At 48.5% G+C, this 22,315-nt stretch overlaps 1 protein-coding gene across 1 annotated transcript; it reads left to right on the forward strand.

Annotated features, from left to right (window-relative positions):
* Positions 1-2,871: 2,871 nt before the first annotated feature.
* Positions 2,872-21,559, forward strand: ZNF74 (zinc finger protein 74). The gene is made up of 5 exons (XM_023559383.2): positions 2,872-3,581; positions 3,995-4,080; positions 12,817-12,943; positions 13,512-13,601; positions 16,240-21,559. The coding sequence occupies exons 1-5, from the start codon at positions 3,548-3,550 to the stop codon at positions 17,892-17,894; spliced, it is 1,992 nt and encodes a 663-aa protein (XP_023415151.1). The 5' UTR covers positions 2,872-3,547; the 3' UTR covers positions 17,895-21,559.
* The last annotated feature ends 756 nt before the right edge of the window (positions 21,560-22,315 follow it).

Below are 22,315 nucleotides of genomic sequence, written 5' to 3' on the forward strand. Positions count from 1 at the left end.
AATTGATCCTTCCAAGGCATTTAGACTTTCACTAATACTCTTCTTAAAGTGTCCTGGCTCTGCCCATTGTTGATTCCAAAGCTTCTCCTGTATTTCCGTTTTTCTCATGACGGCACCTGTCTTAGTCATCTAGTCCTGCTATAACAGAAATACCAAAAGTGGATGGCTTTAACAAAGAGAAATTTATTCTCTTATAGTCCTGTAGGCTAGAAGCCCAAATTCAGGGCGCCGGCTCCAGGGGAAGGTTTCTCTCTCTCTCTCAGGTCTGGAGGAAGGTCCTTGGGATGCATCAGCCCTCACTTGGTCTGGGAGCATCTCAGCACAGGAACCTCAGGTCCAAAGGACGTGCTCTCCTCCAGGCACTGTTTTCTTGGTGGTATTAGCACCCCCCTGTCTCTCTGCTCTCCCCTCTCCTTTACATCTCAAAGAGGTTGGCTCAAGACACTATCCAGTCTTGTCCATCTCATCAATACAACTGCCACTAATCCATCTCATTTCATCATAGTGATAGGATTTACAACACATAGTGAAGTCACATAGAATGGTGGACAATCACACAATGCTGGGACTTAGAGCCCAGCTAAGTTGAGAGATATTTGGGGGGGGACATGATTCAATCCATGATAGCACCCTATTTCCAAATACTAAAATCTGTATTAGTTATCTATTGCTGTGCAACAAATTACTCCCCAAATTAGTAGCTTAAAACAACAATAAACATTTTATGATCAGACACCATATGTGGCTATCCTGTGTTGTTCTGATCTGTGGTCTCTCATGAGGCTGCAGTCAAGATGTCTGCCAGGGCTGGAGGATCCATATCCAAGATCAGTCCCTCATGTGGGTCACAAATTGGTGCTGGCTGTAGGTAAGAGGCCTCAGTTTCTTCCCATGTAGACTTTTCCTTAGGATTTGGTGTTGGCTTCCCCTAGAATGAGTGATCCAAGTAAAGCAAGGCAGAAAGTGCAATATCTTTTATGACGTAGTTCATCAACCACACGTTGGCATTTGTACAACATTCCTTTGGTTACACAGGCCAGCCCTATTCAGGGTGATAAGTGTGACTATCAAGAGAAGAGTTACTGGGGCCATGCTGGAGGCTGGCCAGCACAGCAGGGGAGGCCAGGGTACTGTGGCTAAAGCTGAACCTGAGGTCAAGTTGTGGGGGGGGAGAGGGTTATAGGCACTTCCAGCTTCCCAAGCCGGTCCTTCCATAACTTGGTAATGAACTTTGGTTCTGGAGTTACTCAGCCCTGGATTCAAACTCTGACTCCATCACCTTCTAGCTGTGTGGCCTGGGGACAAGTCACCTAGTCTCTCTGCAGTCCAGTTTTCTCATTTCTAAAATGGGAATACTAATAGTTACTACACCTCCCTGGGCTGTTGTGAGCATTTTTCCCGATAATACATGTCAAGTTCTTGGAAACCTGCTTGGCAGGTGGTCAGTACTCAATAAATACTGGCTGTTATTGTTAGCATTATTGCTGTTATCCTAGTGAAGTCACTGGACCAACACTGTAATTTGATATTAAAAACAAAATTTATTGAAGGAGTGAACCTCAGGAAAGCATGTGTTCAGTCTCGCTGGAAAGGCATGCTCTGCCTTACAGGCAAAACAAAGAGATATTTTAACAAGTGAGTACAGATAACAGTTGCACATCAAAGCAATGGCAGGAAATGAGGTGAGATTTACAAAGCTGGCAATTAACTGTAAAACTTTTTTTTTTTTACATCAGTTTCTAGTCTAACAAATCTCTTTCTTGATACAGTTTAAGGCAATATTTCTAAAATGAAAAGCATAAACAATTTTGACATGAAAGTTTAGTGATAATGGAAGTTTAGTGATATATTTGCAGCTGGGCCAACTTAATTGGAATCTCTGGATACAGAACTGACCGTTAGGAAAGTGTAAATAAACTCTGTTTATTTTGCTGAGGGAGCCCTGATGGTGCAGTGGTTTAAGCGTTAGGCTGCTAACCAAAATGTTGGCAGTTCAACTCCACCAGCTGTTCCTTGGAAACCCTATGGGGCAGTTCTACTCTGTCCTATAGGGTTGTTATGAGTTGGAAAATCGACTCGAGGGCAGAGGGAGTGGGTATAGATAAGTAAGTATGTTCTAACAATTCAGTGAAGCTTTTTTAAGGCCAGCCGCAGGAACACTTTTTCAACATAACGAGCACGACTGAGCTTTGTTTTTCAAACGGTGCTGAAGCCCAGGGGCTACCAGGAGTGTAGAAGTAAAACCCTCAGTTTAATTTCAGAATGGAGCGCTTAATTTTAGTTCTGAAATTCTCCCAGTTAGACCTACCAGCACCTCAAAATTTGAAAGTTCCTCACACACTGTTAGGGTTAGAACACTGTACCAAGGCTGGGCTAGCACCGCAGTCAGGACCATCTGGCCTGAGAACAAGGCTGGGGCTCTCTTCCCTCCTGGGTACCCCTCCCCGCGGGCCCCAGTGGCTCTTAGGGAAGCCCTTCTAGGTTCCAACCCACCACCTCCAGTATATCTAGGGGAAGGGGCCTGAGCCTTTCCTGAAAAAGTGGATGTCAGCCAGGGACCTGGACGAACTGACAGGCCAATTCTACGTTTCTGGGCACCACGCTCCCTACACCCTACACCCATCCCCTCGCAAGGAGAAAGAGAGAGAGACGAACTACCGCCATTCCCTCGGCCCTCCACCCCCCAACCCAGAGATACACAACGGCTTTTGCAACAAGTAGGGTGGAATGGGAGCCAAGCCGGGTCTGAGCGCGCTGGTGCCGGCCCAGAACTACACTTCCCAGAAGGTTGTGCCACACACCGGCCCGGGTCCGGACGCTCTCCAGGAGATGGAGTCCGACGCCTGCGCGGCGCGAGGGCTTCCGGGAATTGTAGTTCGCACCCGTCCCGCGCAGGCGCACGTTTGGCTGCCGCTGCCCGGCTGCTTCTTTGTGGTGGTCGCCGTCCTTTGTCGGGGTCCTGCGGTGTCCGTCCATCCATCTGCCGGTCTCTCAGTCCATCCCAGGACCCGACTGTCGGCCGCGCTCTGCGCCCGCTGGCTCTTGGCGACGGAGGCTGGCCTTGGTCCTTGCGGCGCGGGTCGCCCGGAGGAGTGCGTGACCCGGTGTGATGGCGCGCGTGTGCGATTGTGTGTAAACCCCGTCTGGGTGTGTGTCTGTCCGTGATATGTAAAGTGAAAGTGTGTGTGCGTGTGTGTGTTTGCCGCGCCTGCCTGACCCCTCCCTCCGCTGGGGCACAGGGGAGGGTTTCTGTGTGTTGGAGCGTGTGATCGTGCGCGTGGGAGCCTGTGGAGCGCTGTGATGGGACAGTGTGTGTTTGTGTGAGCCCAGTCCGGGGCTGTGGGTATGTGTTTCCTCTTCTCCAGCCTGCCTATCCCTTTTCTCCACTGAGCCATAGAGGAGGGGCTCCGTGTGTGATTGTGCAGATGTGAGTCGGAGTGTGTGTTCGCTTGTGCGACCCTGCGAAGTTCCCCTGCAGGCCGCTGTCCCTGAGTCCTAGGAGGCTACAGAGCTGCCGACCCTCCCGGGGACGCTGCCAACGGGCACCATGGAAGTCCCCGCCCCGAAGCCCAAGGAAACAGGTACAGCTTGGGTTAGTGACAGCGGATTCCCACTTGAGGAGACACACTCAGAGAGGTCACGCGAATTTCCCAGAACTACCCAGCTGAATCAGGCTTCCTGCCTCTTCACTGTGCACAACCTTTTGTTCCCACTCTCTCAAGCATGCTGATGGAAGGAGAACGACAATGTTTTTCCTCATTAATTGGGACGTCTGAGACACTGACAGACTGAATCTCTGATGCTGTATCCTATCGTGCTGGATATTGGGGCTCACTCCTACCCTGCTTTCCCACCCTGCCTGGGATAGTTCCTGACTCCTTCCTGACCTCTTTCTGTGCTAGGGGTGGGATAGGCTTTAGCTCAGCCCAGGTGTCTCTGGTCACTGTCTGCAGTACAGCTCCCCCTCTCCCCCTACTCATTTCTCCTTCTCTAGTTCTGCCCTCTCAGGACCCTGCTCTTCCCTTCAAAAAGAATCCAGAAGATAAGTTGGGTCGTGGTCTCCTGGGAGCCAGGTCCGAGGTGAGTGGATATCTCTTCCTCCTTCTGAACTTCTTGTTCTTTATGAAGAGGGTTGGCACATGCCTTCCCTGCCTTGGATCTTCAGTCATCCTAGGACCCCCATCCAGGGACCTGTGCTCCAGTCCTTGGGAAGCTCTGGGCAGTGGGAACAGCTCTGGTCCAAGAGTCAGGGTGAGGCCCCAGGTGTGCTCTTGAGATGAATGGTCCTTCCAGACTGATTCAGCCCAATGAGTGGGTCAGTTGCCCAGGACCTGTAAGCCCAGCACTGTGCTGGGAGCTCTGAGGAGTGGTTTCAGAGGAACTGGAAGAAGCTCACACGAGGTCACTGCACTTATCTCCACAGGCTGGCCAGGAATTGGTACACCCCTGGGGATATTTGCAGAGTTTGGCCTTTGGGGGCGTTTACTGGGATGGAGCCCGGTAAGGGATGCAGAACAGCTGAGGGAAGGGCTGTGTTGCAGTTTTGCAATGAGAGTGATGGTTGGGGGCACATCTCTGCATGCTTTTCCCCTGACATGGTGCCTTCATGGCAGAACCCGGAGGTTTAGAGAATCTGGGGACATAGCGGCAAGGTGCGGCCCTGATCCCTCCTTCGAAAGACTTTGGGCATTGCCCCTCATTTTGTTCCCCCACCTAAACCAGCGCCACCCCCATGGTGGTATGTAGAAGGGTGCAGCTGACAAGCAGAATGGTATGGTGAAAACATCTGGAGAATTGACTTTTTAGGATTTTGCAATTCTTTTAATCTCCTACTTGAAAAAGGTGACATCTGATTACATAAAGGTAGACAAAGCTTTGAAACATGTCATGTGAGGTGCGCTCTTTAGTTCTATGAAAGACTAAAGAGACATGACAATCAAATGCAATTCCTGATCCAAAGAAATCAATAAAGAGAGATTTATTCTAAAGCTAATTTTGCCTTGATACTGAAGCAATACCCTTTGGGGGATTTGACTCAATACCCCATATATTAGGAAGACTTTCCACTCTGGCTGATCATAACACAAACTATTCCCAGCTCTGTGTGAGTCTAAGTGATTGTTCTGGCTATTTCTTTCTGGTGATTCTTTCCCTGGCATTGGGTAGTTTCCTCCCAGGTACACATGAACCAGTACTCAGAGTCTCGAGGGGACCCCAGAGTTCTTTGTGCAGATCCCTCTGCTCTGGAATTTTGCCCTGCAAATTCTAACCTCTTTGGTTTCCCCAAACCCCAGTCTCTGGCTCCTTAACTCAGCAAGACCACAGGACTCTGTCATGTCCCCACTCTCCATGCTGCGGTCTGGAAATCACTACCAGTAGGAAGGCTGGGGCAGTTGGAGGGTTCACTTTGTCTTCCTTCTCTCAGAGAGCACTGTCCTGAGTGACCCCTTGTCCACTGTTGAAAACCATTATTTTATATATTTTGTCCACTTCACTAGTGGTTTAGGTAAGAGGGTGAATCTGGCCCCTGTTGCTCCATTGTGGCTTGAAACAGAACAAGAAACTCAGTTTACCGTGTGCTGCTTCTTTGCCCCTTTAACACATGCTCAAATACCGTTTCCTTCTCTCCTTCTGTTCCTCAGTCCCTCCCTCCTTTCTTCTCTCTGTCCTGCCTGCCTTCCTGCCTGCTGCGGAATAAGATACAAACACCCTCTCCTCCAGGTGGGTGTCATCACACTCTGGCCACAGCTGTGCCTCCTGCTGCTCTGATGCGCATCATCCGCTGTGGCCCCCCAGATGATGTGGGGGGGCTCTTTGCCCTGTTTTTGATTGGGCTGTTTGTCTTTTTGTTGTCAATGTGTGGCTTCTTTCACTTAGCATAATGTATAGTGTTTTCCTTTTGATAGCTGCATTAGTTTTCATCGTCTGCCTATATGCATGTACAGTAATTTAGTCAGCTGTTCTTCTAACGTCATGGTTTGTTGGGGTATTGGTTTTTGGTAACAACAGTGCTGCAATGCCCAGCCTTGCATTTGGCGCATTACGTGCAGGTACGTTGGTTTCTGTAGTATTAATACCCAGAGGGTGATAGCCGTTCACATGCTCACCAAAAATGCTTCCCTACCACAGGCTCACCAAGTTCTACTTTGTGTTATTCTGATAGGTAAAAAGAAAATACCATAGTATTTTTGTTTCGATTCACATTTTCCTTCTTTAACCTTTTTAAAACTCGTTGATGTGGTGAAACTCAGGTGAAATTGGGCACTACAGATTAGTAAATAAGCACAATTAAGCCCCTGTGTACTTTGCTTATTGGGTAGTCTGTCACCGGTTAGCACACTGCCTCTGCTCACATAGCGAGTGAGGTGAACAGTGGGAGTCCACCAGGCCATCCAGCTCTGAGCCTACTTAACGGCTGCAGCACAGGGATCCATACACATGTGGCACTTCCGGACACCACGCGGTACTTGATGTGGTTCAGACTGTCTTTGAAGGGTATCATCCTGTGCATTTCCTTCCTCAACTTGCTCTCTTACCCGCCATTGTGCTTTGGAGACTCCCCATGTGGATCACTGACCTCCAGCTTGTTCATTTCATTGCTGTTTGATATTAAACGATGCAGGAAGCATCAAAAGAAGCTGAAAGGAATACACAGAGTCATTATACCAAAAATAATTAGTCGATATTCAACCATTTTAAGAGGTGGCATATGATCAGGAACCGATGGTACTGAAGGAAGAAGTCCAAGGCCTTGTTTTTCTGAAGGCATTGGCGAAAAACAAGGCTCCAGGAATTGACGGAATATCAGTTGAGATGTTTCAACAGATGCAGTGATGGAGGTGCTCTCTCGTCTATGCCAAGAAATATGGAAGGCAGCTTCCTGGTCAACTGACTGGAAGAGATCCATATTTATGCCTATTCCCAAGAAAGGTGATCCAACCGAATGTGGAAATTATAGAACAATACCGTTAATATCACATGCAAGCAAAATTTTGCTGAAGATCATTCAAAAACGGCTGCAGCAGTATATTGACAGGGAACTGCCAGAAATTCAGACTGGTTTCAGAAGAGGACTTGGAACCAGGGATATCATTGCTGATGTCAGATGAATCCTGGCTGAAAGCTGAGAATACCAGAAGGATGTTTACCTGTGTTTTATTGACTATGCAAAGGCATTCGACTGTGTGGATCATAACAAACTATGGATAACATTGCGAAGAATGGGAATTCCAGAACACTTAATTGTGCTCATGAGGAACCTTTACATAGATCAAGAGGCGGTTGTTCAGACAGAACAAGGGAATACTGATTGGTTTAAGGTCAGGAAAGGTGTGTGTCAGCGTTGTATTCTTTCACCATACCTATTTAATCTGTATGCTGAACAAATAATACGAGAAGCTGGAGTATACAAAGAAGAACGGGTCATCAGGATTGGAGGAAGACTCATTAACAACCTGTGTTATGCAGATGACACAACGTTGCTTGCTGAAAGTGAAGATGACTTGAAGCACTTACTAATGAAGATCAAAGACCACAGCCTTCAGTATGGATTGCACCTCAACATAAAGAAAACAAAAATCCTCACAACTGGACCAATGAACAACATCATGATAAACGGAGAAAAGATTGAAGTTGTCAAGGATTTCATTTTCCTTGGATCCACAATCAACAGCCATGGAAGCAGCAGTCAAGAAATCAAAAGACGCATTGCATTGGGAAAATCTGCTACAAAGGACCTTTTCAAAGTGTTGAAGAGTAAAGATGTCACCCAGAAGACTAAGGTGTGCCTGAAGCAAGCCATGGTATTTTCAATCACATCATATGTATGGGAAAAATGGACAATGAATGAGGAAGACCGAAGAAGAGTTGACGCCTTTGAATTGTGTTATTGGCGATAGAATATTGAATATACCATAGACTGCCAGAAGAACGAACAAATCTGTCTTGGAAGAAGTGCAGCCAGAATGCTCCTTAGAAGCAAGGATGGCGAGACTGGGTCTTACATACTTTGGACATGTTGTCAGGAGGGATGAGTTCCTGGGGGAGGACATCATGCCTGGCAGAGTACAGGGTCAGCAGAAAAGAGGAAGACCCTTAACAAGGTGGATTGACACAGTGGGTGCAACAATGAGCTCAAGCATAACAACGATTTTAAGGATGGCGCAGGACTGGGCAGTGTTTCGTTCTGTTGTGCATAGGGTCACTATGAGTCAGAACTGACTCGATGGCACCTAACAACAACACAACATGGTATTCCGTTGTATATTTATCTCCTACTGATGGGCATTCCACTAGTTTTCAGGTTTTTCTCAGTCACTCTAGGCTGGGTCTGAACTTGAAATGGACTTTCTAGGCATAGGGAATGCATAGCCTCAGCTTTACTTGTTGTTGTTGTCAGTTGCCATTAAGTCGGCTCTGACTCATTGTGACCTGATGTGTAACAGACAAAACGTTGCCTGGTCCTGTGCCATCTTCACAGTCTTTGGTAGAGCCTGTTGTTTTAGCTATTATGTCAGTCCATCTCCTGGCAGATTTCCCTGGTTTTTGTTGACCTTCTGCTTTACCAAGCATGATGTCCTTTTATAGTGATTGGTCTTTTCTGATGATGTGGCCTAAGTAAGCAAACCAGTCTCGCCACCCTTGCTTCTATACAACCAGAATGCTCAGCTTCACAGTAAAATTGCCTTTCAGAACACGTCCCACCAACACCTGTCCAACAGTGTAAGGCCATTCTTGTTGCCTCACATACTTACCAACACTTGGTATTTTCAACCTTTAAACGTTTCACCTCTGATATGTGTGAAATGATATCTCATTATTTTATTTTTCATTTCTGGATTTCTAGTAAATAGACTGTTTCCTCATATGCGTTGCGAGACTTCCATGAGTTCTGTTTTGCTCCTGTGACCATTTTTTTCTGTGTTTTAACTGTTTGTCAGAGAGTTCCATGCAGAGAATTTACACTTTCATGGAGCAAATACAAATCTTCTCCTTAATGGTTTCCAGTTTCCTGTCCTGCTTTAATGCTCTGTGCTGCTCAAGGATTTACAAACATTTTTCCCCAAAATTTTTCACATTTTGATCCTTACTTTATCTGGAAATTTGTTTTGTATATGGCATGAAAAAAAACTATTTCTTGTTGAGGTTGCTAACCACTTAAAAGTGTAAACCACCTTTAGAACTAAAAGTAGAACCAAACCTTCTGTAATCCCAGAGTGGTGCACCCTACTTTTCCTGGCCATCTGTTACACACCTGGCAGGTAACAAGGCCTTGTCTCAGACTTGATAGTCTCCTAGCGGGCTGGCCTGCACTCCCTCACCTGACTGTGCTGATGAGGGCTGAGGAACGTGACACCACACCTCCGTCCCATTCAGTCACTCCCCAGCAAATGCGTGCATGAGGTGAACTAGAACCTCCTCCCTTGGTTTAGTGATCCTGAGTTCTTTGTCTACCCTAATGTCCTCTCTGCAATTTAGGTCAGGTTCCTGTGGCCCCTATGTCTTTGAAGAAAGAACAATTTGTCAGCAGCAGTTTAGGAATGAGCTTGCCCACTCTTGCTCCCTGTGGCTGCATCTCCGTTTCTTCTCCATTCTGTTTCCTCTCCGTTCTGACTAGCCCCTGCAGATACACGGAGCCTTCCCAGAGGATCTTCCTCACTCCTGTCAGTGCCCACCAGCTCCTCCCTTGTACCTACCTTCTAGAGAGTTGGAAGAGGTCTGACGGGCCTGGAAAGCATGTTTGCTGGTAATGAGGGAAGCAGAGGCAGGGTTGGAGCACGAAGAGCATTGCTTTAGGCCGTGTTCTCTACAGAAGCAAAATAGTAAAGCATATAAATATATACAGAGAGAGATTTATATCAAGGAGATGGCTCACATGGTTGCAGAGGCTGGAACGTCCCCAGTCTGTTGGTTAGGATAGAGGCTTCTCCTGATTCACGTAGCTGTAGGGGCTGGTGAACCCAAGATCGCCAGGTCAGAGAACAGGTCTCTTGCTCACAGGCTGCGAAGACTGGTTAATCCCAAAATTGGCAGGCAAGACCACAGGTAAGCTGCTAGCTCAAGTCCCAAGAACCAGAGGTCAGATGAACAGGAGCCATTGAAGGATCCAGTGTGAGCAAAAAGCCCACAAGCCTTGCCAGAATGTCCACTTATATTTGATGCAGGCCACATGCCCAAGGAAACACCCTTTCAGTTGATTGGCTACTCCCAGCAGATCCCATCATGGAGGTGATCACATCATCATACGACTACCAAACCACTGAGAATCATGGCCCAGCCAAGTTGACATACAACCTTAACTATCACAAGCATAGAGACCATCTGGGGTGGCTATGGGTGCCAAGGTGGGAGCACTGGGCTGTGGAGGAGCACAGGGGTGAAAGAACAAAGAGTGTGGGGAGTGTGTGTGAGTCATTTTAGGACCTTCCTTACACTTAGAACTGGAGTGACCAAGTGGGTGAGGGTAGTGAGTCCAACACTCAGTGATTGGTGTCATCGGAGAGGCAGAAGCCAGTTAAGGGTGGGAAAGCAGAAATGGAGCAAGGTGGTCCTGAGGTGGGAAGGAGTGGGAGGATTCAGACTGAGGACAGTGAGTGGCCTCTCTTGGTTCCTTGGGGACAGAACTTGCTGATAAGTAAAAGGTTTCCTTCCTTGCGTAATAATAGTTTCCATTATAATAGTAACTTACAGTTGTCCTTTATGTTTGTGTAAATAATTATATATGACAAGAATTTAAAGCTTACAAAATTTGAAATAAGAGTACAAAGAACTACCATGTATCTTTCACCTAGAAACTCTTCATTGAACCCATGGTCATGAGTCTTTAGTCTCCTTCCCTCCTTCAACCTGTAACAGTCCCTCGATCTTTCCTCAGGTTTCATGCCCTTGACAAATTACAGGGCAGTCATTTTGCAGAGTACAGGGTCGGCGGAAAAGAGGAAGACCCTCAACAAGGTGGATTGACACAGTGGCTGCAACAATGAGCTCAAGCATAACAACGATTGTAAGGATGGCAGAGGACTGGGCAGTGTTTCGTTCTGTTGTGCATAGGGTCGCTATGAGTCGGAACCGACTCGACGGCACCTAACAACAACAATGACATTTTATACAGTGTCCCTCAGTGAGATTTGCTGTGATGTTTCCTCATGATTACACCCAGGTTGTCGTTCTCAACCCATGACCCCACACGTGTAGTGTGGTGGCTTGTGTGTTGCTGTGATGCTGGAAGCTATGCCACCAGTATTTCACACGCCAGCAGGGTTACCCATGGTATGGACAGGTTTCAGTGGAGCTTCCAGACTTAAGACAGACTAGGAAGAAAAGCCTGGTGATCTACTTCAGAAAATTCACTAAGGAAAACCTTATGGATCACAACAGAGTATTATCTGATACAGTGCTGGAAGATGAGCCCCCTAGGTTGGAAGGCACTACACAAGAGCCGAAACCATGGACTCAGACATGGCAATGATCATAAAGATGGCGCAGGACCGGGCAATGTTTTGTTCTGTTATACATAAGGTTTCCATGAGTTGGAGCTGACTCAATGGCAGCTAATGACAACATGGCTCACAACACAGCATCTTCTCATTGCCTCCTGTCGGGGGACACACAGTGCCAACTTATTCCGTTACTGGTAGTGTGAACTTGGAACACTTGATTAGATTGTATCAGGGTCCCTAAGGCTGCCCTCAGGGCGGGTGTTTCGCCGGGAGGACTCAAAGAACTCCCCAGGTAGTCATAGTCAGGGCTATAGTTTATGACAGCGAAAAGACACAAAGCAAAATCAGCAAAAGGAAAAGGTGCCTGGAGTGAGGCCCAGCAGAAACCAGCACATGCTTCCAGAGCCCTCCCCCAGCGGCGTCACGCAGGACGCACTCAGTTTCTCCAGCTACAAGTTGTGCCAACACATGTGAAGTGTTGCCTGCTAGGGAAGCTCATTGGAGACTGTCCACGGTTTTAACTGCGGGCTGGTCACATAGGCACCCTCTGTCTAGCACATACCAAAATTCCAGACTCCCAGAAGGAAATTCAGCATAAACTACGTGGTCCGTACAAACATTTCCAGCACAGGAATGGTGCGAATCCTCCCAAAATCCAAGTTCCTGGACGTCAGCCCAGGACCGACCCTCCAGATGGACCTCCTAAGGAGAGACTTCCGGTTAGCTCTTTTCTGCACAAAGATGATAGATGTTAGGTTTCTCTACCCTAAGGCTACTTTTTCCCCCCAGGACTTGACAAGTGTCTTGTGTGGAGCTACTCTAAGACTGTGACTGCCTCAGCCTCAGCCTCATCCCCCCTCACCCACCATTTTCACACCCCCTGTTTGTCTTCGCAGTTTCCATGATGGCTGCCAAGTGACGATCCAGCTTCCATCATTCCTTCTACAGTTATTAGTTGTCATTCCATTCTAGGGAAGAGCTTTCTTTCCTCCCCATTTACTTATTCACCTTTTTACTTATATCAGTGTGACTCCTGGATTTATTCAGTGGGTTATAATTAATATGATTGTATTTTATTTTGATGCTTACCAATTCCCAGCACCCTGGCCCAGGCAGGGTCTGTAAGTCAAGGCTCTGCTGCAGACAGCAGCTAGAGTACAACCTCCCACGTGTGTCTCAACTCAGCATTTCAAAGAAATGGTGATGGCAGGAGGTCACCAAGGTTAACCCTTCCATCATAAGGCCCTTACCAATTATGTGGATCACTCTTCTATGGCTTCTTGCTCCCCAGAACTGCCCTCTGATCATCCAAGGATCCTATCCAAGGCCATGCAAGGGGATGGTTCCGGGGTGAGCGAGCCTGTACGTGTCATTTCAGGAATCGGTTACATTCAAGGATGTGGCTGTGGACTTCACTCAGGAGGAGTGGGGCCAGCTAGACTCCCCCCAGAGGGCCCTGTACCGGGATGTGATGCTGGAGAACTACCGGAACCTTCTCGCCCTTGGTAAGATGGCTCTCAGGGATGCCCCATGCTGGGCACCACAAAATGTGGAAGGCGTGGCTCTCATGGCCTTGGGGACCCACATGTTCCGGAACCCCGCCCCCCAGGGCAGCATAGCAGTGCAGTGTACCCTGGCTTGGGAGAGGGGTGGTGTGAGAAGTGCTGCGGCCATGACTGGGTCCAGGGGGTGGGGAACACGGGGGAGGGATCACTGCTGGTGGGGGATGACAGGACAGAGGGGACTTGGAGCCCAGCCACGGTCAGAGCTCCCAGGTGAGGTGCAGGGCGACTTCAGTAAACAGGGGTCCTCAGAGCATGCATATCATCCTGGGGTCTGTGTCAGTCACCCCCCAACCACTTTGGGGCCCAGAGGCCTCTGCCTCCTCCTCCCAGGGGGCTGGTGTCACAGCACAGTGCTGGAGGCGGCCCTGTGCCTGCCCACCGTCCACAGGCCTTCCTCCCGCCCATGGAACCCTCCTGCAATGTCTTCTTGTTCCGCAGCATGGTGGCTGGGGTCTGGGGCCTGCCGAGCAGCAGCTCAAATAGCCGCTGGCTTTCTCCCTGTGAGCAGGGCCTCCGGTCTGCAAGCCAGAGGTGATATCCCACCTGGAGCGAGGCGAGGCCCCGTGGTGCTCGCAGAGAGGAGCAGCTGCCTATCCAGGTGAGCAGCGAGCCCCGGGGAGCCCCTGAGAGCCTCTCCCCACCGTCCCAGCTCCCAGGTTCCTCTCCCCAGTCCCTGTACCCTGGCTGCATGTGTGCTTTCTCAGTCCCCTTCCTGTCTTCCCTCCCTTCCCTCAACACACATGCCAACCACCACTTATGTGCCGGGAATACAGCAGTGAACAAAATGGACAAAAATGTCTGCCTTCTAATGGTGAGAGACAGAGATAACAACTAATGCATGTAAATATTTAACAAATGTGGCTTGTTAGATGGTGCCAAGAGAAATAAAGCAGGGCAGTGTGTGGAACTGAAGTTTTAAGCCTAGTGGTCAGGGCATTGCTCCCTGAGTTGGAGACGTGCCGAGCCGGATAGGAGTGAGGCCCAGGTCACCTGGGGCCACGGAGTCGGGCTCTGAGCTGAAGACTGCCATGGCCTCAGGTTTTCTTCTCTAACATTTTCTTTTTTATAGACTTTCCTTCTAAATATATGAATAATAATAAACAAATTAATTTCAACTTAGTGAACGGTGAATGCTGAATATATTAAAAACCAGTTGCTATCGAGTCGGCTCCAACTCATGGTACTCCCGGGTGTGTCAGAGTAGAACTGTGCTCTGTAGGGTTTTCAATGGCTGAATTTTTGGAAGTCGATCACCAGGCCTTTCTTTCGAGGTGCCTCTGGGTGGATGCGAACTTCCAACTTAGGAGTTAGCAGCCAAGCCCATTGACTGTTTGCACCACCCAAGGACTTGAATATGTTAGGTTCCTGGGAACGCTGAGAACCAGCTATGCTTCAGCTTCCCCTTTGCAGCAGCCAGAACAATCTCAGAGGCGCATGCCGATAATCGCATCACCCCTCTGTGTATAGATGTCTTCCTTCCCTGGCTCTTTCAGCTCTAGGTACCCCTAGACCTGGTCCCTCTGCCTCCCCACACTCTTTTGTCTCACCATCTCTCACCTCTGAGCTGTTGTAGTCTTGGGCTGTCCACTGCTCACCCTCCCTCCCTCTGGAAACTTCCTTCCCAAGCTCTCCAGGCCCTGGCTGTCCCCAGAGCATTGCAAAGACAGCAGTGCCTTGTGCTCCCACAGGCTCATCTGCCCGCTGCTCTCCCTGTGCTAGACTGCATTCCCGGAGGGCATGGGGAAGGTATCATTACACACAGACTCTCCCACCAACCCGGAAACCCCCCCTGCAATGATAGAAGAGAAAGAAAACCATTTTTTTTGTTGAATCAGCATTAAATCAAACTGTGATGTGTCTCGCCGGCAGTTGCCAAGGAGATTGCAATGACAAAATAAAAATCCGACCTTTTATATAAAACCAAAAACCAAACTGGTTGCCAACGAGCAGATTCCGACTCACGGCAACCCCACATGTGTCAGAGTAGAACTGTACTCCATAGCGTTTGCAACGGCTGCTTTTTGGGAAGTAGATTGCCAGGCCTTTCTTCCAAGGTGCCTCTGGGTGGATTCAAACCTCCAACCTTCCAGTTAGCAGCCAAGTAAGCATTCACCATTTGCGCTACCCTTTATATAGCCAGGCAGATACAACCCATCACATACACGCTAATTGCCTTCATCTGAAGGAAACAAAACTTCTGGCGTCTTTTCAACAAACCAGGAGTTACCTCTGGGAGCAAAACTCACAGGGTGTCAGGACTTCTGTCTCCTTGATGCTCACATCTCACAGATGGCTCCAAGGCCCTCAGAAAAGGTGGCCCTGGGATGCAAAAATGCAAGAGGCTCATTGAGCTTTTTACTGTTGTAAAACTAACATGTTTGCCAATTCAGCGTTTTTCACGTGTATAATCTAGTGACATCAATTACATTCGTCACGTTGTGCAACTCTCACCACTGTTCGTTGCCAGATTTCCATCAGCATAAACAGAAACTCAGTGCTTCCCAGACGGTAGTAATTCCGCTCCCCCCCCCCCCCGCCCGTGGTAACCACTAGTAAACTTTGGCCTCTATACATTGGCCTATCCTGGATATTTCATGAGTGAGAGACAGCATACAATATTTGGCCTTTTGCGACTGACCGATTTCACTCAGCATGATGTTTTCCAGGTTCACCCAGGTTGCAGCATGCCATCAGGACTTTTACTTCTCTGTATGGCTGAGAATAGTCCACTGTATGTATGTACCACATGTCCTTTATAACTTTTAAAAAGATTTACATACATCGCAAAGAGACAGAGAAAGCACTTACAATTCCCAGTTTTCTAAAGGCAGTGCTAAAAAAGGGGTGGGGAGTCCTCTGTCCCTTTTGGCCTTGCATGTACCCTTATGAGGGCAGGTATCCAGCACCTGGCATGGTGTCAAACACACAGTCAGTCAGCTGGTGTTTCTGTCATGCATCATGTCCTGATCGCCCAGCCCTGCCAGTGTCCCCCTGTCACTCCTCTTCCTGTGCCCTCACTGCCTGGGCTCTGCTCTCTCCAGTGGCCCCTTCCCCTTCAGCCTCTGTGCCTTCCCTCCTTTATATTCCATTCTTGGTATGGATGTCCGTTGCCTCTCCGCCTTCACCCTTCAGGCTCTTCCACTCTTGGTTTCTGCACCTCCGGCCAGATCTCAGGTCTGAAGCCCAGGGCCATATTTCCAACTGCTTACAGAAACCACATTTGCCACCTCTTACAGAGTGGGAGCCCATGCCTGCGATGAGGGAGCAGCGCCTGTACAAGGAAGAGCCTGGCCAGGAGGCAACACTGGAAAGGCTGACGGGGCCCAGTCTTCACGGCTGCGGCTGGGGTGACCTGTGGGGCTGGGAAGAGCAGGCAGATGCTCTGCCGGGAAGTCAGGGTGCACTGTGGCACCCAGCGCCTGCCACCTGTGAGGACTTGTCCCGGGAGCAGGAGAGCAGTAGGGGGCTCAGCGAGTTGGAGGGAGGTTCTCCCCTCAGGTCAGCCCTCTTGGTCCCACAAAGCATTCCTGCAGAGGCCGGCTCTCATGACAACACACCGGTGACAAACTTCCAGTCCAACGCAGCGGTCACCCAGCACCAGAGGACGTGTGCAGGGAGAAACGCCTGCCGGTCCACTGCCCACGGAAAGTTCTCGGGTGCGGGCAGGCCACTGGGGGTGGGCCCCGGGGAGGGGTTCTTTGCGTGCGGCGAGTGCGGGAAGGCGTTCGGCCAGAGCTCCTCCCTGGCCCTGCACCGGCGCTGGCACAGCCGGGAGAAGGCTTACAAGTGCCACGAGTGCGGCAAAGCCTTCACCTGGAGCACCAACCTCATCGAGCACCAGCGGATCCACACCGGGGAGAAGCCCTTTTTCTGCAGCGCCTGCGGGAAAGCCTTCAGCTGCCACTCCTCCCTCAACGTGCACCAGCGGATCCACACCGGCGAGCGGCCCTACAAATGCACCGCCTGCGAGAAGGCCTTCAGCTGCAGCTCGCTGCTCAACATGCACCGGCGCGTCCACACCGGCGAGAAGCCCTACCAGTGCGCCGAGTGCGGCAAGGCCTTCAACCAGAGGACGCACCTCACGCGCCACCACAGGATCCACACCGGCGAGAAGCCCTACAAGTGCGGCGCCTGCGGGAAGGCCTTCACGTGCCACTCGTCCCTCACGGTGCACGAGACGATCCACAACGGAGAGAAGCCCTTCAAGTGCGGCGAGTGCGAGAAGGCCTTCACCAACCGCTCGCGCCTCACGCTGCACCAGCGGATCCACACCGGCGAGAAGCCCTTCAAGTGCGGCGACTGCGGGAAGGGCTTCAGCTGCCACTCGTACCTCATCGTGCACCAGCGGATCCACAGCGGGGAGAAGCCCTTCAAGTGCAACGAGTGCGGCAAGGCCTTCAGCTCCCACTCGTACCTCATCGTGCACCAGCGGGTCCACACCGGCGAGAAGCCGTTCGACTGCAGCAGGTGCTGGAAGGCCTTCAGCTGCCACTCGTCGCTCATCGTGCACCAGCGGGTCCACACCGGCGAGAAGCCCTACAAGTGCGCCGAGTGCGGCAAGGCCTTCAGCCAGAACCACTGTCTCATCAAACATCAGAAGCTCCACGCTGGAGACAAGTCCTTGAAGTGTAAGGAGTGTGGTGAAATGTTCAGCTGGAGCTCCCACCTCCTCGAGCACCAGAGGCTGCACAGCCCTGAGAAGCCCTTCGCCGTCCAGTTCAACAAGCACCTGCTGAGCACGTACTACGTGCCGGGCAGTCTGCTCGGCCCGGAGAGCCCGGGGCTGGGTGATGTCGACGCGGTCAATGCAATGGATGTGGCCGAGCTGCTGTGTGCGGTGCAGCCAGCGCCCAGCAGGACGTTCCCGCTGGGGAGCAAACCCGGAAACTGAGGCCGTTTCTCCCCAGCAGCCGCTCCCTTCATCACCCCAGCAAGTGCATTGTTCTTCCCTTCCCCAGATGAACCCAGATGTGCCTCCATGGCCCTCATTGCGTGTTCAGATCATCCACATGCCGGGACCCCTCTGTAGTTAGAGCCAGTCCCCTCCTTGGGAAAGAAGGGGTGCCCAAGAGAAGAGTTGCAGCCATTTGAAGCTGCCGGTCACTCTGCTTCCTTGATGGGTGAGAAATCACCAACAAGGGGAATCGATCTTTCCTGACAATTAAAAGAGAGTATGTCAACTGCTGTGTCCTTGGACAGATTCCTGACATGACCGTGATCAGAAATTTCCTCTCTAAACAGTTATGTTTGGAATAAAAAAGAAAAAAACAATACAGCAATGGGTCTGAGCACTATGACTTTCCTCACTATTACAAGTGAATGTTATTATATTCCAGGATGAGGGGGACTATCTTGGATGGTGGAGTTTTGGAAAAAAGTGAATTTCCTGGACTTACCTCATTTAAGTGGCTCTGCTGCAGAGTCATTCATTAGTGTCAGTGCAGTCAGGGGGTTGGCCCCACCATGGCCACCAGAGCACGGCTCAGCCTTGGTATGGCCAGGTCCTGACATGCCTATAACACGCCCCACCCTTAGTATGGAAAATTGGAAGCCTCTGGCAGAGGTCCCATGCACCCAGGGAAGGTGGGCACAATATCCGGATAGATGTGTCTAGAAGCTTCTGGAAGCATGCCTTCACTGGCGGCTCCTGGGTGGGGTCGGCTGCACCATTTGAGGCATAGGTCACCAGCTCACTCAGAGTGGAGGAGCACCTCCACAGAAGAGAACTGGAGAGGGGACCCTCAGCTTCAGGGAGACAGCTCTGAGGTGGCTCCACATCACACTATTTATTATACAAACCCCAGACCCTCCTAGGCCCTGTTGCTCCTGACAGACAGGAAGCTGGTATTAACCTGGCATCAATGCTGTTTTTACTCCAGCCTAAGCTAGTATGAGCTGCCTTTTCAGCGGTAATACTTCACACTTGTATAGAGTACCATAGTTTATAAAGTGCTTTTAAAATACTTTTTAAATTATCGAGGCAATAGGACCACATTTCAGAAAGTGTGGAATTAAGGAAAAGCCCATACTTCCTAATAAAACTGCATTTTGCACTTAGATACATGACCTTCTGCTTTTTTCATAGTGCATTTTTACATTATATTAGACACAGTGTCAACATCAGTTTTATCTTTTCCTCACTTAGCTGCTCTTTATGGTGGTAATTCTCAGTGGAGGCACAGTGTTCTATGTAGTCTACAGGTAATGCTTTTGTTGGATGTTGATGTTATTTCCATATTTGTCACTATTATAAATCGTTCTTAGCTGAGCATCTTTTTGCGTTATATGGTATTTTTACGCAAATAATGGGGGTCTTCTACATTTTTTTGCTGGCTGCACCCTCCCCCTCAGGGCACCCTCACAAGGGACACCATGCCAATCCGGCCAGCCCTCTTCCACATGTTGCTTACGAAAATACCTCAAGGCGGGGAGGGCATGGCCAGCAAACCAATGCAGAAGGCATGCATTATTTACGTAAAACACAGTATTTCAGTGTTTTCTTAGTAGATTTCTAGAAGTGAAAAATTTTAGGTAAAGGAGATGAATGTTTTTAAGGAATTCTTTTCTTTTTTTTTTTTTGGTTGTGTGTTTACAAAGTACAGTTTCATTGTTCAGAAATCAGTTACCGATATTGATGAGGTGGGAAGTCCCTTTGTTCCCATCTCCCTGAGACAGCCCTGTTAGAAGCCTGGTGCCCAGAATTATCTTCTCTCACTGCCCGGTGACAACATAGTGATGATTCCTGACCATGGTGACTGAATCGCCTTCCTCGTTACACACCAGTGTTGTCATAATGCAGTCCTCAGGACCACTATGGTAGTCAGGGACACTTCCTCCCTGACAAACATTAAAAATGATATTTCACAACTGTATTGGTAAAAGACAAATTTAATCTAGGCTACATTCATTGTTATATGTTCATTATTATAATATTTATTTTGCTTATTTTAAAAGAAATAAAAATTGAAGCATTTCCTGGGTTCCACAGGTATCCTAGGTCCTGGGCACCTTGCCTGCGGATCCTAAGGTGCTTTTGGTTTAATAAGTTAAGGTTGACATCTTATTTTTTTACCTTGCGCCTTTGATAATGAATGAGGTTGAATATTTTAAATGTTTTTAATATTGGTCTTTCTTCTAAAAAATTATATGAATATTCCTTTTGGTTCTCTATCCACTGGGGTCTTGATGTTTTTCTTTTATTTACATATACCAACCAACCAACCCACTGCCGTCGAGTCAATTCCAACTCATAGCGACCCTATAGGACAGAGTAGAACTGCCCCATAGAGTTTCCAAGGAGCGCCTGGTGGATTTGAACTGCTGACCTTTTGGTTACCAGCCATAGCACTTAACTATTACGCCACCAGGGTTTTCTATTTACATATATATATATATAAGTAACTTTTTTCCGATTGTAAGAGTGATACATGTATACTGAAGAAATTCAAAAAAGTCCAAAAGCTAAATGAATAAAATATAAAAACAACCCTAAGTATCAGTATCTGGATTGTGACCTGGAGATAAGTATTATTTACATTTTGATGTATTTCCTTCCCGTTTTTTCTAAGTATGTTTACATGTTTTTTCTTTTACAACAAAAATTGGATTCATACCCTATATATTATTTTTATTCTTTTCCATTTAACATTTTACGATGCACATTTTTCATGTTATAAAATTTTTTAAAAAACATTTTTAATGGTTCATTTTCTGTCTTATGGTTGTATCATGATTTATCTCTCCTTTTACCGATGAGCATCAAGATTGTTTATACTTATAAGTCATTCTTGAACATAAACCTGTGTGCCCACCTTTGATTATTTCCTCAGAGTAAATTCTGAGAACTGGGATTACTGGAAGACAGTTATGAACATCATAAGATTGTTGGTATTTCTCGGTTGCATCCAGCATGACGATTCTGACTTACACTCTCACCCTCAGGGTTCTCTACATTCTTGCCGACACTTGGAGTTATCTTCTCACTTTTTATGTTTGCCAATTTGATATGTTAAGAATGTTATTTGTTCGAACTTACTGATTTCCTTAGTTATCTAGTGCTGCTACAACAGAAATACCACAAGTGAATGGCTTTAACAAACATATTTATTCTGTCACAGTTTAGGAGGCTAGAAGTCTGAATTCAGGGCGCCAGCTCCAGGGGAAGGGTTTCTCTCTCTGTCAGCTCTGGGAGAAGGTCCTTGTCATCAATCTTTCCCTGGTCTAGGAGCTTCTCAGTGCAGGGACCCCAGATCCAAAGGAGGAGTTCCACTCCTGGCTCTTGCTTGGTGGTAATGAGGTCCCTCTCCTCTCTGCTTGATTCTTTCTTTTATATCTCAAAAGAGATTGACTCAAGATACAACTTAATCTTATCAATTGAGTCCTGCCTCAGTAACATAACTGCCTCTAATCCTGCCTTATGAATATCATAGAGGTAGGATTTACAACACATAGGAAAGTCACATCAGATCACAAAATAGTGGACAATCACTCAATACTGGGAATCATGGCCTAGCCAAGTAGACATACATTTTGGGGGGACACAATTCAATGCATAACAATCCCCAGATTAGCAATTTGTTCCATGAGACCCGCTGGACTCATGGAAATGGGCCCACACTGCCCATCTGCCCCAGCACTCATGGTATGACCTCCAGCCTCTCCTTGCTCCATCGGGGTGGGAGGGAGGGGAGGCCATGGCTTGGAAAGTGGCCCACCTGCTGCCCAGATACGAGTGTACATGCCCTAGCCAAGTGGGTCCTTTAGAGGAGGTACACCAATGATGAATATGCTGTGATATGGTTCAATGGATACGTTACTTTGCTAAGCCCCAAAGGCCTGGGATACCTCCCCAGCCCTGAGCAGCCCCTTGGCACAGACACTGGCATTTATTTCTCAGGAGAGAACCAAAAAGGTAAGGCCTCATGGCTCCTTTAGAGTAGTCAAGTGGCTATATTGTAGAGGCCCTAGAAAGTCCTTGCCCAGATGGTCATTAGCAAACAGCTAACACGCTTAGCTGCCACACAAAAGGTAGGAGGTTCAAATCCTCCCAGAAGTGTCTCGGAAGAAAGGCCTGGTGATCTGCTTCCTAAAAATCAGTGATTGAAAACCCTGTGGAGCACAGTTCTACTCGGACATACATGGGGCTGCCATGAGTCTGTCATCTCCATGGCAACTGGTTTGGTTTTTTGGTTTAGGTGGCCTACAATTATTGGCTGCTCGTGAGGGCTTCCCAAGACCCTGCTCTTCTCATCCCAAAGCAACAAATCCCACTACTGAGGAAAACCCCATTTCAGAATTTCCACGATGGTCCCC

Source organism: Loxodonta africana, chromosome 19, assembly GCF_030014295.1.
Source record: "Loxodonta africana isolate mLoxAfr1 chromosome 19, mLoxAfr1.hap2, whole genome shotgun sequence".
In the NCBI taxonomy this organism is placed as follows: Eukaryota; Metazoa; Chordata; class Mammalia; order Proboscidea; family Elephantidae; genus Loxodonta; species Loxodonta africana.